Below are 14,700 nucleotides of genomic sequence, written 5' to 3'. Positions count from 1 at the left end.
GTCAGACTGGAAAGCAGGACAGGAAACCAGTGGAGGTGGTCAGCTCTGGTGTCCCTCCAGAGGAATTTGCCAGTGATGTGGTGGTGACAGTGACGGAGGAGATGAATTTCCCAGTGGAGTAGATGCAGTGTTTTGGTCAGTGCTTCTCAATGATGGGGAATGGAGGAGGAGGAGGGGGAGTTTTGTTTCATGTTCCATCACATGTACTGGTGGTAGAGGACATTGTGTCAAAGTTTTATTTATTTTCATTTGAGTGTTATTGTTTGATAGGAAGGAGGAGGGGGTAGTTGAATTGTGAGTTTTGGTGGAACAGGGTTGATCAAGGGCGGATGGAATGGGTTTAATCTTTTCTTTAAAAATTTTGGTTGTTTTGTTTTAATTTGTGGATTGAGTATTATGCCTAACTACTTCATGGACATGTTAGGAAATATTCACAGTTTATTGCAGACTTCTGACCATGAGTGTTAAACTGCTGACTTTGGGGTGAAATTTTACTACCCATTCCATTTTGGTGACAAGCACAGTGTCTGTATCAATAACAGCAGCTCAGTTTTTGTTTCTCATGTGAACACAAGTCTGTTAAATAATCTGGTTTTGCTTTCCATGAGTGTTACTGTTTACAAAAAAAACGTCTGTTTGATAGTTCTGGTTTTTTTAAATTTTATTTTATGAGTGTAACTGTATGTTTATATGTCATGAAATAGAGCTGAATGACTTATTGGAAAAAAAATGCTTGAAGGACCAGTTGTGCAGAGATCAGTGGCACTTCCACCAGCAAGTAAAATGGAATGTCAAACTGATGGTGTATTAACTGCTATAGCTCTGTGTAATGGGGTGCTGGATTGCTACTACTTTTCACCTTGCACATACACTGTCAAGTCTGTACATCATCAGCTCTCATACTGCATACGGTAGCATCATGCCCCCTCACCCCACCTCCACATGCACACACAAAAAGCAACCCTTACCCTACCTTCTAAAAAAAAACAGCAGCAGCAGTTCCATAGAAAAGAAGACAAGTACTGCAAGCAGCAGTGTTATGAATTACTTACCTTTGTCTTATAAAGAGTAATGGTATTCATTCCTTGACGTTTCTCTGTAATTATTCCTTGGTATTTCGCTTCTCTTCACCAAGTCATTTTGCCAGTTATATTCATTATATAAATATTGCAATGCATTTGTTTTTCCCGTCCGTGCATTCTGAGTGTGGTATGTTCCGGACAAAAGTGTTTTGGCCAGTCTTGATTCAGTCATTCACTGCTCTGTGTTTCACATGTCTTGCATCATTGTTGCTGTGTGTACTTGTCAATTGAAGGGTAGTGGTATATGAATGGCCCAAGACCCAGGCAGCAGTCAGCATGATCTTAAAGAGGTCTTGAAGTAGTTTGGCTTTAAGGCTTTAAGGATTTTAGGGAGGCCTGGCTCATCCATTATATTTTTTAAGCAAATAAATGTATATCTTGAGAAAAAACAACTGTGTTTACATGTGATACTTTGTGCAGTAATGGAGGCTGCCATTTTCAAAAGATTGTGACATCACAAGTTCATTGACTCAATTTTGTTTTGGGCTGACTTGCGAAGCAGATCGAAACGAGTTAATTAAAAAAATATACTCAAGGACTCTATCACTCTCTTTTTTCTGCCTTTTTTCTCCCTTCACTGTTGTCTCCTTTTTCTGTCTTCCCAGTCCATTCCCCTTCCTTTTTTCAAGCAAGACTTGACACTTTTTTCTCATTTCCGCAGTCTGTGATGTACTATCTGTGCTCTTTTGCTCTGGCAATTAGGAATTGATATTGTAAACACTGGGATGGGCACAAGCTGCCTATTCTGCAGTGTTATTTGCCAATATGGCCTTTTTAATATATTTTTTGTTTGGCTTTGAAGTATTGTTTTTTTCCTTTTTTACAATTTTTTTTTCTTTTTTTTTTTCTTTTGTTTTTTTGTAATCTGGGGATGATAGTGGAATACTGGCGTCCTCAACATGGCCTAGTCTTATTTGCCCTAAGGAGCTAATGGTTGGGACACTGTGTCATGAACTGTGTTTTGTGGGTTTGATGATCAACTTTTTTGTGTGTGTTTTTTTCGTTTTTGTTTTTGTTTACTTTGAAGATTGAATACATTTTTTGACAAGGTAAAAAAAAAAAAAAAAAGGTGGAAGGAGAGGACTGTCCCTGACACACAGGATTTGATGAATTCATTGTCCCGATGGTCATGTGTGTTCATCTTTGAGGTTGGCATTTTCTCGGCAACCTCATGGAGTGTGGGAACCAAACTTGGTACAGAAATTGAAAGAGTTCAAGATCACAACAGGAAAAAAATGTAGAGCTTTTTTTTCCCTCCAGCTTCAGTCTAGTTTGGTACAAATGATTGGCGATGGCTAAAATACCAACACTTTCAAAAGTCAAGGTTAAAGACTAAAGATCTATTGAAATTTAAAAAAAAAAGAAAAAAAAGGGGGGGGGGGGTGGGGTGGGGTGGGGGGGGGGGGGGAAGAAACAGTGGTGCCTCATGACTTAAGTAAAACTGAGATGAAAAAAGAAAACGTTGATAAAACTGAGATCCTTATCACTCATTTAGATAGGTTTTTTTGTTTTTGTTTTTTTTCATCTGTCCCAAGTTATCCTGTCAGTGTAGGAAACTTCCCCATTGGCATGTAATCTTGGATTCCAGTCTCTCATGGTATGTCCTTTGATGGCCACATTACTCATATCTATATATCTGCCTTTCAGCTGGCTCTCAGATAAACTTAATCGGTCACATCCTTACGACTGGAAAAAAGAAGAAAATAAAAGAAAGAAAAACAATAGTTGCTTGTGTCTTAACCCTGTCTTGACTGGAGTGGGTGCGTGCATGCGTGTGGTGTGGTGTGGTATGGTTGCATGTTCGTGTGTGCATCCTTTGTGTGTGCATTCATACCCTCCAGTGCCACCTGTATGGCAAACTCGAAAGTCTGGCATGGTTTTTTGTTTTTGCTTTAAATCGAAAAAAATCGAGATCAGAAAGGTAGAATGCAGTCATATCTATTGTGCAGCCGGAGAGAAGGGTAAAGATGATACGATTTCCATCCGCACACCCAGAATTTATTACAGTTACTTAGGGAGCGTGTAATTTCAAGTTATATCTTCAACGCCGAAAAGGATTCAAATACGCAGTTTGCAAATTATTCAAGAATGAGCACTTGCATTGCCGACAAAATCAATACCTAAACGCAGCCAGCTGGGAACACACACACACATACACACGTAGAAGAACGAACACACACACACACACACACACTCACATATATATATATATATATGATGGGAAATATAAAGACGGGAAACAACAGAGCAGTTCCAGCTGACAAAAAAATATCAGACCCCATGCAGCGGTCCCGTCAAAAAACGAAAATATAACCACGCCACGAAAACAGATCACCTCTCTTCCACTAATCCCGTGACAAAACTGGCAATGAATACCATCACCAAGGTCACCAGTAACCTGCACTCCTTCACTCCTTTTTCACGGACTGGGAGACGTGGGAGTGGAGAAAGGGCTCCGGGGTGAAGTCGTCAACACTGCCATCTGAATTTCCACGTGGATTAATAGTGTATATTTTGATTTCATTTCATCTACAGAATCGGTGGAGGAGTGGCCCAGTGGAAAGACGTTCGTCTAGAAAGCCAAAGAATTTGAGCACACAGGATCGAACTCCACACTTGTCAGTAGTTTCTACCCCCCCCCCCCTTACCCCCGCCCCCCCACCCCCACCCCTACACACACACCCCTCAACCCCTGCCCATCTCCCTGGCAGAAATTCTGTTGGGGAAAAAAAAAAAAAAAAATGTGTGTGTGTGTGTGTGTTCGTTACGTACGTGCACGTGTCAAGGCATTTGTGTCCATGTGTGTGTGTGTGTGTGTGTGTGTGTGCGCGCGCGCGCGCGCACGCGCGTACATACACACGCACGCTACATACATTCAAACGCATAAAACAAACATCCTTTCAACATGTTTTAAAGTTTCATTTTCAACTTGCTAATCTGATGCTTAACTGTTAAAACAACACACGCACACACACATACACATGCACACACATGCACACACACACGCACACACATTCCACAAACACTCACACACACACACACACACACACGCACACACACACAACTGCACTCGAATCTGCGAACACAAGCGCTGCACAAGCACAAATAGTTTAGCTATAAAAACATCCAACATCAATAAAGAAATAAATAGTTTTGCTCATCAACGGTTTCCTAAAAGTATGACCTTTATTGTCTGTCATTCAAAAAAAGGAAATCGCGAAAAACAATAAAGTTGCTAAACTGCGATCAGATTTCTGTGCCCATCATTTTCAAGCACTCTACAATCGTCTGTTCCTCATATGCAGTTTTCTAGTTCCAAACAACTTAACATGTTTCTAAACATACGTGGAAATTCTCTAATTACCTACATCTAATGTGATGAATGCGTCTAGGTGGTTTTCTTCTACACATGTTAATGAATAGTTCTGGGCTGCGTTATATATCTAGCACAGCTAAGTTTGCTTATCACAATTAGTGTAGAATAAGAGGAAATTCTTAGCGTAAAGCAAACTTAGAACTTCCGATATCGTCCATACAACCTGGACATGAATTAAAAACAATATTCTTCAAATAACTTAAACCCATTCTGCAGAAAGTCGTGATCATCAGCCTTTATTGAGCAGATCTTTTTTTGTGTGCGCATTTCTTCTGTCACTGCTGCTGTGTGCACACATGTCAAGTGAATGGTAGGCCTGTAAAGGACAAGCCCGGAGCTTCCATTTTTCTTTTAGGAAGTTCCTAGGTTTGTTCCGATGTACCATTTGTTTACGTGTGTGTTGACTGAATTGGTGGCATGAGCAGCATTGACTTGAAGTTGTGTCCCTTGTACCACTCTATTGTTTACAGATCTATCTACGTTTCTGATGCAGACGTGGTGACCTGCTTCTGAACGCACATGAACGGCAACTGACGGAACCCCTTCATATCGCAAAAATCAGTAATCATCCGTCCCATGTGTTATATCAAAACTCGGCTTTCATTCAGAGATGCGATATTTTCGCGAACCTAATAAGCCTTCTACGAGAACTGTACTCTACCTTCCCAAAAGCAGCTGAACTTAACATCTTTTCACAAGTAACTGAACTTTGTATGTATGCATGATATGATAGCCGGTCGTGTCCGACTATGGCCATCAGAACAGCAGATGAAACTGCTGTCCCGACTATCTGGGCTAGAATTTAATTATAGCCCAAGTTACATCCCCACTCTCTTGGCCAAGAGGGTTTTAGGACAGTCGGCGTTGGGATGGTTCCCAAAGTCCAAGTAGCCCCCAAGGCTGCAGAATTTAGAGCCAGTGCAGTTTTGCCTCCTAGTTTGAGTGTCATAGTCCTTCAGGAAAGACTTGGCTGTAAATCAGTTTCCGTTGCAATGCAGAAACCACTGACAATACAGTTCTCATTTTTGCAATACCTTCCCATAGGAAACTGAACTTATGATATAATGATATCTATACATTTCCATAAGGGACTGAACTATGTTTTACAACATGCATAGCGCTGAGCAAATCTCCCTCTCTGCTCATCCGCTGGGACACCACCACCAGGAACGGAAGAGCTCCTGACAGAACCACACCCTGTCACTTCGCCGTCTTCAGGACTGGGGATCATATTGGTCCGAACATGGAGCCTCTGTCTCGTCTCCTTACCCTGGTGTAATCTCTCTCCTTTCTTTCATACATGCACAGTATGGTGCTGACCACGTCCGCATACTAACTCTCTGCTCACACTGACTTGCACCAGGCAGCTATACTCCTCTACCAAAAAAAGTTCTGGACGAAATGTCACTTATAACAGTGCGAGAGATTGTGTGCTCCGGACTGAAGAAGGATTTCTAACGCCTTGTTCACGAAACATCCGCTCTCAAACACGCACAGTGTTGAGCAAGCTCTCCTCTTCCTTCTTCTTCTTCTTCTTCACCAGGCTGCCTCCAGAGGCCACGACTCCACCCTGCCTGGGACGCTTCGTTTCGGGGTCTTCAGGTGGGATGAGGACATTTGGAGGGAGTGTGTTCTTCTCCTGATGGTGAGAGGTGTCTCTGGTCATGAGATTCGCGGATTCGGTTTCCCGCGGGGTGCCCGGGGCGCTGGAGGGACGCGGGCTTTTGGCTGAGGGTCCGGGGTTCGATCCTAGGTCTCTGTCGTCGTTGTTGCGGTGTTGGTGTTGGGACTGTGGAGGGCAGGGGGTGGGTGGGAGAGGTGGACGGGGGTTTGATGAGATTGTGAAAAGATCAGGAGAATATTTCTCCCTCTGTCTCTGCCTGTCTGTCTGTCTCTCAGGCATGTTCTCGCGCGCGCATGCACACACACACACACACACACACACACACACACACACACACATTTACACACATTTCATCCACCTCCCACTCCCAGCATACTCACCCCCCGCACACACACACACACACACACACACACACACACACACACACACACACACTTACACACATTTCATCCACCTCCCACTCCCAGCATACTCACCCCCCCCCACACACACACACATACACGCGCACACACACTGACCTCCATGGCCGCTCTGGCAGCCTTGACCTGAAGCATGACCCTGGCTGAGGAGCTGGACTGTTCGTCGAACAGCTGACCACACTTGTCCATGTACAGCAGTCTGCAATGTCACGGAAAGAGAGAGAGAGAGAAGAAAAAAGACCAGTCAACCACACGATCATCATACAATGCCACATTTTACACGTTTGTCAAAGATGCCAACACACACACACACACACACACACACACACACACACACACACACACACACACACACACACATACAACAAATACCGTAAAAGTAAGACGAATATGTTAAAAGGTCTCATAGACGTTTACGGTCCTTGGGGCAGTGGATTTATATCCATTCATTCATTCATAAAACTTGCAAAATTTCCCGTGTTATATTGAAATGATTTCCCCCAGAGGTATTGCATAAAAACTAGAAGCTGCTCTTGATGATCACACTTCACTGCATAACATCACAACTGTCTTGTGGTTGTGTATTTACCACATGAATGTTTGCTGTATGGGTAGCTTGTTATGTTTCTTGTGCTGCGGCGCGCACTGATTTCCATTACATTTTACATGTATGGTCTTGCCTTAGCTTAAACGCTCCCCCCACCCCCCACACCCCGCCACCCACTGGGGCCAAAGCTTGAATAAAAAGTATTCGAACTGTTCACCGTGTCCAGGGTACGGCAAAGCAAGGCGGGGCCCCAATCTTCTCCTTCCGTTGTCTTATTAAACCTTTCCCAGCAGAAGTCAGGTAGCCCATTCTCACCTAGGGTGGTGTGGAGTGAGAGAAAGAAATCAGGAGCAAAGTGCCTTTCCCAAGGACACAACACCATGCCGAAGCAGGCCTCCCCTCAGCCCCCTCCCCCCCCCCAAGCCCCCCCTCCACCTGACCTGACTTCTGGTCTAGTCTCTTGAATCAGACGACACAGCGAGATGCTGTGTGCACCATGCATTTTAGCATCTGTAAAAAAAACAACAACAAACAAACAAACAACAACACCCCCACCCCCTGACCCTACCCCCCCCCAAAAAAAAAAAAAAAAATCCACTAAAAACAACCCCCCCCCCCCAAAAAAAAAGCACAACCCCCCCTCCCACACACACACAAAAACGACACGTCAAGCGTTGTCCGTGGCGAAATTCTTGTATAAAAGAATCCACTCTGATGGTAAAACAGATACGCTCACAAACAGGGAAAAAACAACAAAAAACAACCAACCAACCAACCAAACAAACAAAAAAACAACCAACAAAACAAAACAAAACAAAACAAACAAACAAACAAAAAAAAAACACAAAAAAAGAAAGAAAGAAAAAAGGGTGGCGCTACACTGTAGTGGCACGCTCTTCCCAGGGAGAGCAGCCCGAAATCCACACTATGATTAAAAGCACTCTAATCCAGTCTAATACAGTACAGATCTATTTTCCAGTCTCTCAAGCATGTGTTACTGCGTTCAGGCGAAACCTTACACGCTACACCACATAATTATGTTTTGGGAGATTCCTGACAAACATCACAACCCAACGCACTTAGTCAGGCCTTGAGGTCACGCATACATACATATTTTGTGTATGTATCAGAGTGGATTCCGTCTACAAAAATCTCGCCAGAGGACAACACTAATGTTGTCATGTGTTCCTTTTTAGTGCGCCAATTCCGTGCTGCACACACGACCTCGGTTTATCATCTCATCCGAAAGACTAGACGCTCAGTTTGATTTTACAGTCAAACTTTGGAGAAACGGCAAGACAAGGGATTCGAACCTAGACCCTTATGGACGCTGCATCAGCAGATGAACGTCTTAGCCACAATACAATATAATACAATACAAAACTATAATGCAATACAGTACAGCACAGTACATTACAATACAGTGCAGTAGTGTGAACGTATTACAACAGCACAGCAAAACAGAGCACTGCACAACACAATACAGCACAACACAACATAACACAGCAAACATAACACAGCACAGCACAGAATAACACAGCACACCTCAGCACAGCACAACATGAGACAGCACGGCGCAGCATAACACAGCGCAACACAGCACAGCTCAGCACAACACAACAAAGCACAGCACAGCATAACACAGCGCAACACAGCACAGCACCACACAACGTTGCACAGCACAGCGCAACACAGCACAACATAGCACAGCGCAGCATAACACAACGTTGCACAGCGCAGCATAACACAGCGCAACACAGCACAGCACAGCACAGCACAACACAGCACAGCACAACACAGTACAGCACAGCACAGCACGACACAATCCAGTCCAATACAATACAATACAATGCAGTAAGTAAATGTATTGCAACAGTCCAGCACAGCACGGTACAGCACAACACAGCACAGCAAGACACAGCACAGCATAACACAACAAAGCGCAGCACAGTAAACACAGCACCGCACGAAACAGCACAACACAGTCCAAATATTTCCCAAGGACGCAACACCTTGCCAAAACGATGCCCCCTCCTCCTACTACTAGAAGGTCTGGTCTAGTCTCTTGAATAAGACGATAAAGCGAGATGCCGTGTGCATCATGCATTAAAGCACAGCACAGCACGGCACAACACAGCACACCAGAAAACACCACAGCACAGCACAGCACAACACAACACAGCCCAGCCCAGCCCAGCACAGCACAACACACCACAACACAGCCCAGTACAGCACAGCACAGCACAACACAGCACAACACACCACAACACAGCCCAGTACAGCACAGCACAGCACAGCACAACACACCACAACACAGCACAGTACAGCACAGCACAGCACAACACAGCACAACACACCACAACACAGCCCAGCACAGCACAGCACAGCACAGCCCAGCCCAGCACAGCACAGCACAGCACAACACAGCCCAGCCCAGCCCAGCACAGCACAACACACCACAACACAGCCCAGCACAACACAGCACAGCACAGCACAGCCCAGCCCAGCCCAGCACAGCACAGCACAACACAGCCCAGTATAGCACACCACCACACAGCCCAGCCCAGCCCAGCACAGCACAGCACCGTCCAGACCAACCCGACACAACCCGCTGGATCACCTGAGCTGTGAGTTCTGGGCCATGAGGTCGTGCAGCTTGTGCCGGTACTTGTCGTCCACCTCCGTCACCTTGGTCTGGAACCGCTGCTCAAAGTCCATCAGCTGCACCTTCTGTTGGACAGCAGTACAGCACAGCGTCATCGTCATCGTCGTCGTCGTCAGCATCGTCACCATTATCATCTTCATCATCATCAGCAACAGCATCGTCATCATCATCGTCGTCGTCGTAATCAGCATCATCATCATCATTGTCGTCGTCGTCGTAATGTTCCTGCTCTTCCTCCTCCTCCTCCTCACTGTTGCTCACTATTTATCATCATTGCTGCCAATGCTTTAGAGCACGGTACTTCATCATCATCATCGTTATCATCGTCGTCGTCGTAATCGTCATCATCATCATCGTCGTCGTCATCATCATCATCTTCATCGTCATAGTCGTCATCATCATCATCGTTGTTGTTATCAGTACTTTATAGCCAGTACAGCACAGTTTCATCATCATCATCATCATCATCATCATCATCATCATCATCATCGTTGTTGTCAGTACTTTATAGCCAGTACAGCACAGTTTCATCATCATCATCATCATCATCATCATCATCGTTGTTATCAGTAATTTATAGCCAGTACAGCACAGTTTCATCATCATCATCATCATCATCATCATTATCATCATCATCATCATCGTTGTTGTAAGTACTTTATAGCCAGTACAGCATAGTTTCATCATCATCATCATCATCAACGTCATCATCATCATCATCATCATCGTCATAGTCGTCATCATCATCATCTTCATCGTCATAGTCGTCATCATCATCATCGTTGTTGTCAGTACGTCACAGCCAGTACAGCACTGTTTCATCATTATCATCATCATCATCGTTGTTGTCAGTACTTTATAGCCAGTACAGCACAGTTTATCATCATCATCATCATCGTTGTTGTCAGTACTTTATAGCCAGTACAGCACAGTTTCATCATCATCATCATCATCATCATCATCATCATCATCATCATCATCATCATCGTTGTTGTTGTCAGTACTTTATAGCCAGTACAGCACAGTTTCATCATCATCATCATCATCATCATCATCGTTGTTATCAGTAGGTCACAGCCAGTAGAGCACAGTTTCATCATCATCATCATCATCATCATCATCGTTGTTATCAGTACTTTATAGCCAGCACAGCACTGTTTTATCATCATCATCATCATCATCATCATCATCATCATCATCGTCATCATCGTTGTTGATGTCAGTACGTCACAGCCAGTACAGCACAGTTTCGTCATCATCATTATCGTTGTTGTGGTCAGCAACAACAGCAGCATCATCAACAACAACAATAACAACAGCAGCAGCAACAACAACAACAACAACAGCAGCAGCAACAACAACAGCAACAACAGCAGCAACATCAGCAGCAGCAACAACAACAACAGCAACATCAGCAGCAGTAAGAACAACAACAGCAGCAACAACAATAAGAGAAGAGAAGAGAAGAAGAAGAAGAATTCCACTACCACCACCACCACCACCAAAAGCCAAAGAAGAAGCAAAGAGGAGGACCCAGCTCCCCCCAGCCCCCCACGCCTCCACCCGCTCCCACGAACCTTCCTCTCCGCCCTCCACCCTCCAGCCCACCGGACTCACCATGTCCGTGAGGTCACTGGTAGCCGAGGCCAATCGGTCACTGTTGTCCAGATATTTCGTCCTCATGTCGTCCACTTCTTTCCGTACTTCCTGGCAAAACAAAACACGGGTACGGGGGTCTTCTTCTTCTTCGTTCGTGGGCTGCAACTCCCATGTTCACTCGTATGTACACGAGTGGGCTTTTACGTGCATGACCGTTTTTATCCCGCCATGTAGATGGCCATACTCCGTTTTCGGGGGAGTGCATGCTGTGTATGTTCTTGTTTCCATAACCCACCGAACGCTGACATGGATTACAGGATCTTTAACGTGCGTATTTGATCTTCTGCTTGCCGTATACACACGAAGGGGGTTCAGGAACTGACCCGGGAAATCAGAAAAATCTCGACCCTTTACCCACCAGGCACTGTTACCGAGATTCGAACCTGGGACCCTCAGATTGACAGTCCAACGCTTTAATCACTCGGCTATTGCGCCCGATTGAGGGGTGGTCAAATGGTTAGGCCGCTGGATTCTCGCCCGAATTTCCTGAGTTCGAATCAAGTCGCACAGTGGTGCTTTTTTATGGGTGGAGATTTTTCCAAGACACAAGACAAGACAAGACAAGACACAAGACAAGACACAAGACAAAACACAAACACAAGACACAGGACAAGACAAGACACAAAACAAGACAAGACACAGAACACAAGACCAGACAAGACAAGACAAGACACAAGACAAGACAAGCCAAGACACAAGACAATACACAAGACAATACAAGACAAGACAAGACACAAGAGAAGACAAGACAAGACAATACACAAGACAAGACACAAGACAAGACAAAACACAAGACAAGACAAGACACAAGATAGAAGAGAAGACAAAACACAAACACAAGACATAAGACAAGACAAGACAAGACACAAAACAAGACAAGACGTAAAACACAAGACCAGACAGACAAGACAAACCAAGACAGGACACAAGACACAAAACAAGACAAGACACAAGACAAGACAAGACACAAGACAAAACACAAACACAAGGCAAGACAAGACACAAAACAAGACAAGACACAAAACACAAGACCAGACAAGACAAGACTAGCCAAGACAAGACACAAGACAAGACACTAACACAAGACATAAGACAAGACAAAAAACAAGACAAGATGTAAAAGACAAGACCAGACAAGACAACCAAAGCCAAGACAGGGCACAAGACAAGACAGACACAAGACAAGACAAGACACAAGACAAGACAGAAGACAAAACACAAACACAATACACAGGAGAAGACAAGACACAAATTAAGACAAGACACAGAACACAAGACCAGACAAGACAAGACAAGACACAAGACAAGACACAAGACAAGACAAGACACAAGGCAAGACACTAGACAAGACACAAGACAAGACAGGACACAAGACACACACAAGGCAATGCAAGACAAGACAAGACAAGATACAAGACAAGACAAGAAAAGGCACAAGACAAGACACAAGACAAGACACAAGACAAGACAAGACAAGACAGTACAGTACAGTACAGTACAGTACAATATAATTCTAAATACACTCACCGTCAACTCTACCGTCGATTTCTGCAGTCTCTCCAACCCCGCGGCCTCTCGGGAATATTTACGAAACACGTTCTGAAGAAAAAAAAAAATCCATTTAACACTGGTTATCAACAAAGTCACAGTCCCTTCTTTCTTCCCTTACATCACAATATCGTGTGTCCCCCGAAAAAGTGAACCGCTTTTTGAAATGTATTTTCTCAGTGATAGAGAAACCGAATCCCTTGAAAAAAATTCACACACTAACCTTAGGGTATCGTCAACAAGTCTGCAAAATATCTAAAAGTTCGGACGCAAATTATGCGAGTATTGTCAAATTCAAAACAGCATGTCAAAAAACCCAACAATAATAACAACCATCATTATGATGGAAATGATAATAATCCAAATAATAATAATTCAAATAACAATAATATAATTTATTTTCAGTCTAATATCATCATCTTAGATGAACAGACTATAAACAAATAAACGAAATGGCCATCTCTGCAAATCTACACGGACATTCAAAGCTTCAGAAAAAAAACCCTAGCCAATTCGAGTTCGTGTTCTGATGAGAATGACGAATGCATGACGAATGAGAGAGGGAGAGTGGGGGGTGGGGTGTGGGCGTGGGGGGCGGGAAGAGGGGGGGGGTTGAGAAACAGTAGTCATGAATGATTCATGTAATATAGTATTTTGTAACGTTTTACGTCATGTAAAAGCGCCCTGAGCTCTTGGAGAGAAAGGGCACTATATGAATGTACACTATTATCATTATTATCATCATTATTATTATCATCATCGTCATTATTATAATCATTATTATTGTCATTATCATCATCATTATTATTATCATTATTATTATTATTTTTATTATTGTTGTTGTTGTTGTTATTACTGTTGTTGTTATTGTTGTTGTTGCTGTCATCGTCGTCGTCGTCATCATCATCATCATCATCATCATTATTATAATCATCATTATCATTATTATAATCATCATCATCATCTTCATTACTATCATTATTATTATTATCATGTCATTATTATCATTATAAAATCAGTGTGGCCTTCATCAGTTCTTGCATTTCAAACTGATGCCACACTGATCCCCTGTCACCATGTTCAGCAGCCAAGTGGTTAAAGTGAGGCAACGACACACAACTGACTGGGCACGTTTCTAGCTTTCTGTTGTTGTTGTTTCTCTGCTATACAGCTCACCATTTGCCTATCTGACACGCTGAAAGGAAGCGATAGGCAGCAATGGATTGAACTTGCAGACATTGAGCTTACTTTTTCAAAGAGCAACGTTTACCACGCTTGGTTAGTTTAATACTTGAACTCTTCTGTCTCCTTTTTGAAATTTCTACCACACTGAAACGATTCGTTAAAAAAAAAAAAACCCACCCTGAAATATATCGCCAATAAGCCCACATATTTGCACGTTCACTCTAACTGTGAACCAGTACAAATCTAATCTTTTGAATACAGACACAACCAAGGGACACACCCACTCAATGAACTGGACTGACAGCCAGTGGCAGGCGGTATAGGCTGCACACCAAATCTCCAGATAAACAATCAGTTCATTTCTGTGCAGCCGACCGAGGCGCCCACTGACAATGCAGAACAAGGAAAACATCCTGACTGTTGTGTGTAAGAAAGAGTTCCTCGCGTCTCGGCTTTGTGTGTGGTGTTCTGTGGATGTCAAATCAGATTCAGTTCCAGTTTCTCAAGGAGGCGTCACTGCGTTCGGACAAATCCATATACACGCTACATCACATCTGCGAGGCAGATGCCTGACAATCAGCGTAACCCGACGCGC

General features: G+C 43.6%; 2 protein-coding genes across 5 annotated transcripts in view; one reads left to right on the top strand and one right to left on the bottom strand.

Moving 5' to 3' along the window:
- The window catches only part of LOC143292701 (puromycin-sensitive aminopeptidase-like), a 52,838-nt gene extending 51,880 nt beyond the window's left edge, over nucleotides 1-958 (top strand). For both annotated transcript variants that reach the window (XM_076603213.1, XM_076603215.1), the window contains exon 22: nucleotides 1-958. In XM_076603213.1, coding sequence (XP_076459328.1) covers nucleotides 1-122 — 122 coding nt within the window. In that variant the 3' untranslated portion in view covers nucleotides 123-958.
- Nucleotides 959-3,986: 3,028 nt separating this feature from the next.
- Nucleotides 3,987-14,700, bottom strand: part of LOC143292700 (uncharacterized) — a 40,211-nt gene continuing 29,497 nt past the window's right edge. For all 3 annotated transcript variants that reach the window (XM_076603211.1, XM_076603210.1, XM_076603212.1), the window contains 5 exons: nucleotides 12,900-12,971; nucleotides 11,331-11,420; nucleotides 9,669-9,778; nucleotides 6,601-6,700; nucleotides 3,987-6,247 (listed from right to left, as the gene is read on the bottom strand). In XM_076603211.1, coding sequence (XP_076459326.1) covers nucleotides 5,942-6,247; nucleotides 6,601-6,700; nucleotides 9,669-9,778; nucleotides 11,331-11,420; nucleotides 12,900-12,971 — 678 coding nt within the window. In that variant the 3' untranslated portion in view covers nucleotides 3,987-5,941. The remainder of the gene's footprint in view (nucleotides 6,248-6,600; nucleotides 6,701-9,668; nucleotides 9,779-11,330; nucleotides 11,421-12,899; nucleotides 12,972-14,700) is intronic.

Source organism: Babylonia areolata, chromosome 18 (genome assembly GCF_041734735.1).
Source record: "Babylonia areolata isolate BAREFJ2019XMU chromosome 18, ASM4173473v1, whole genome shotgun sequence".
Lineage (NCBI taxonomy): Eukaryota > Metazoa > Mollusca > Gastropoda > Neogastropoda > Buccinidae > Babylonia > Babylonia areolata.
Note: the sequence above shows the minus strand (reverse complement) of the source record. Positions and strands in the feature narration are given on the sequence as shown.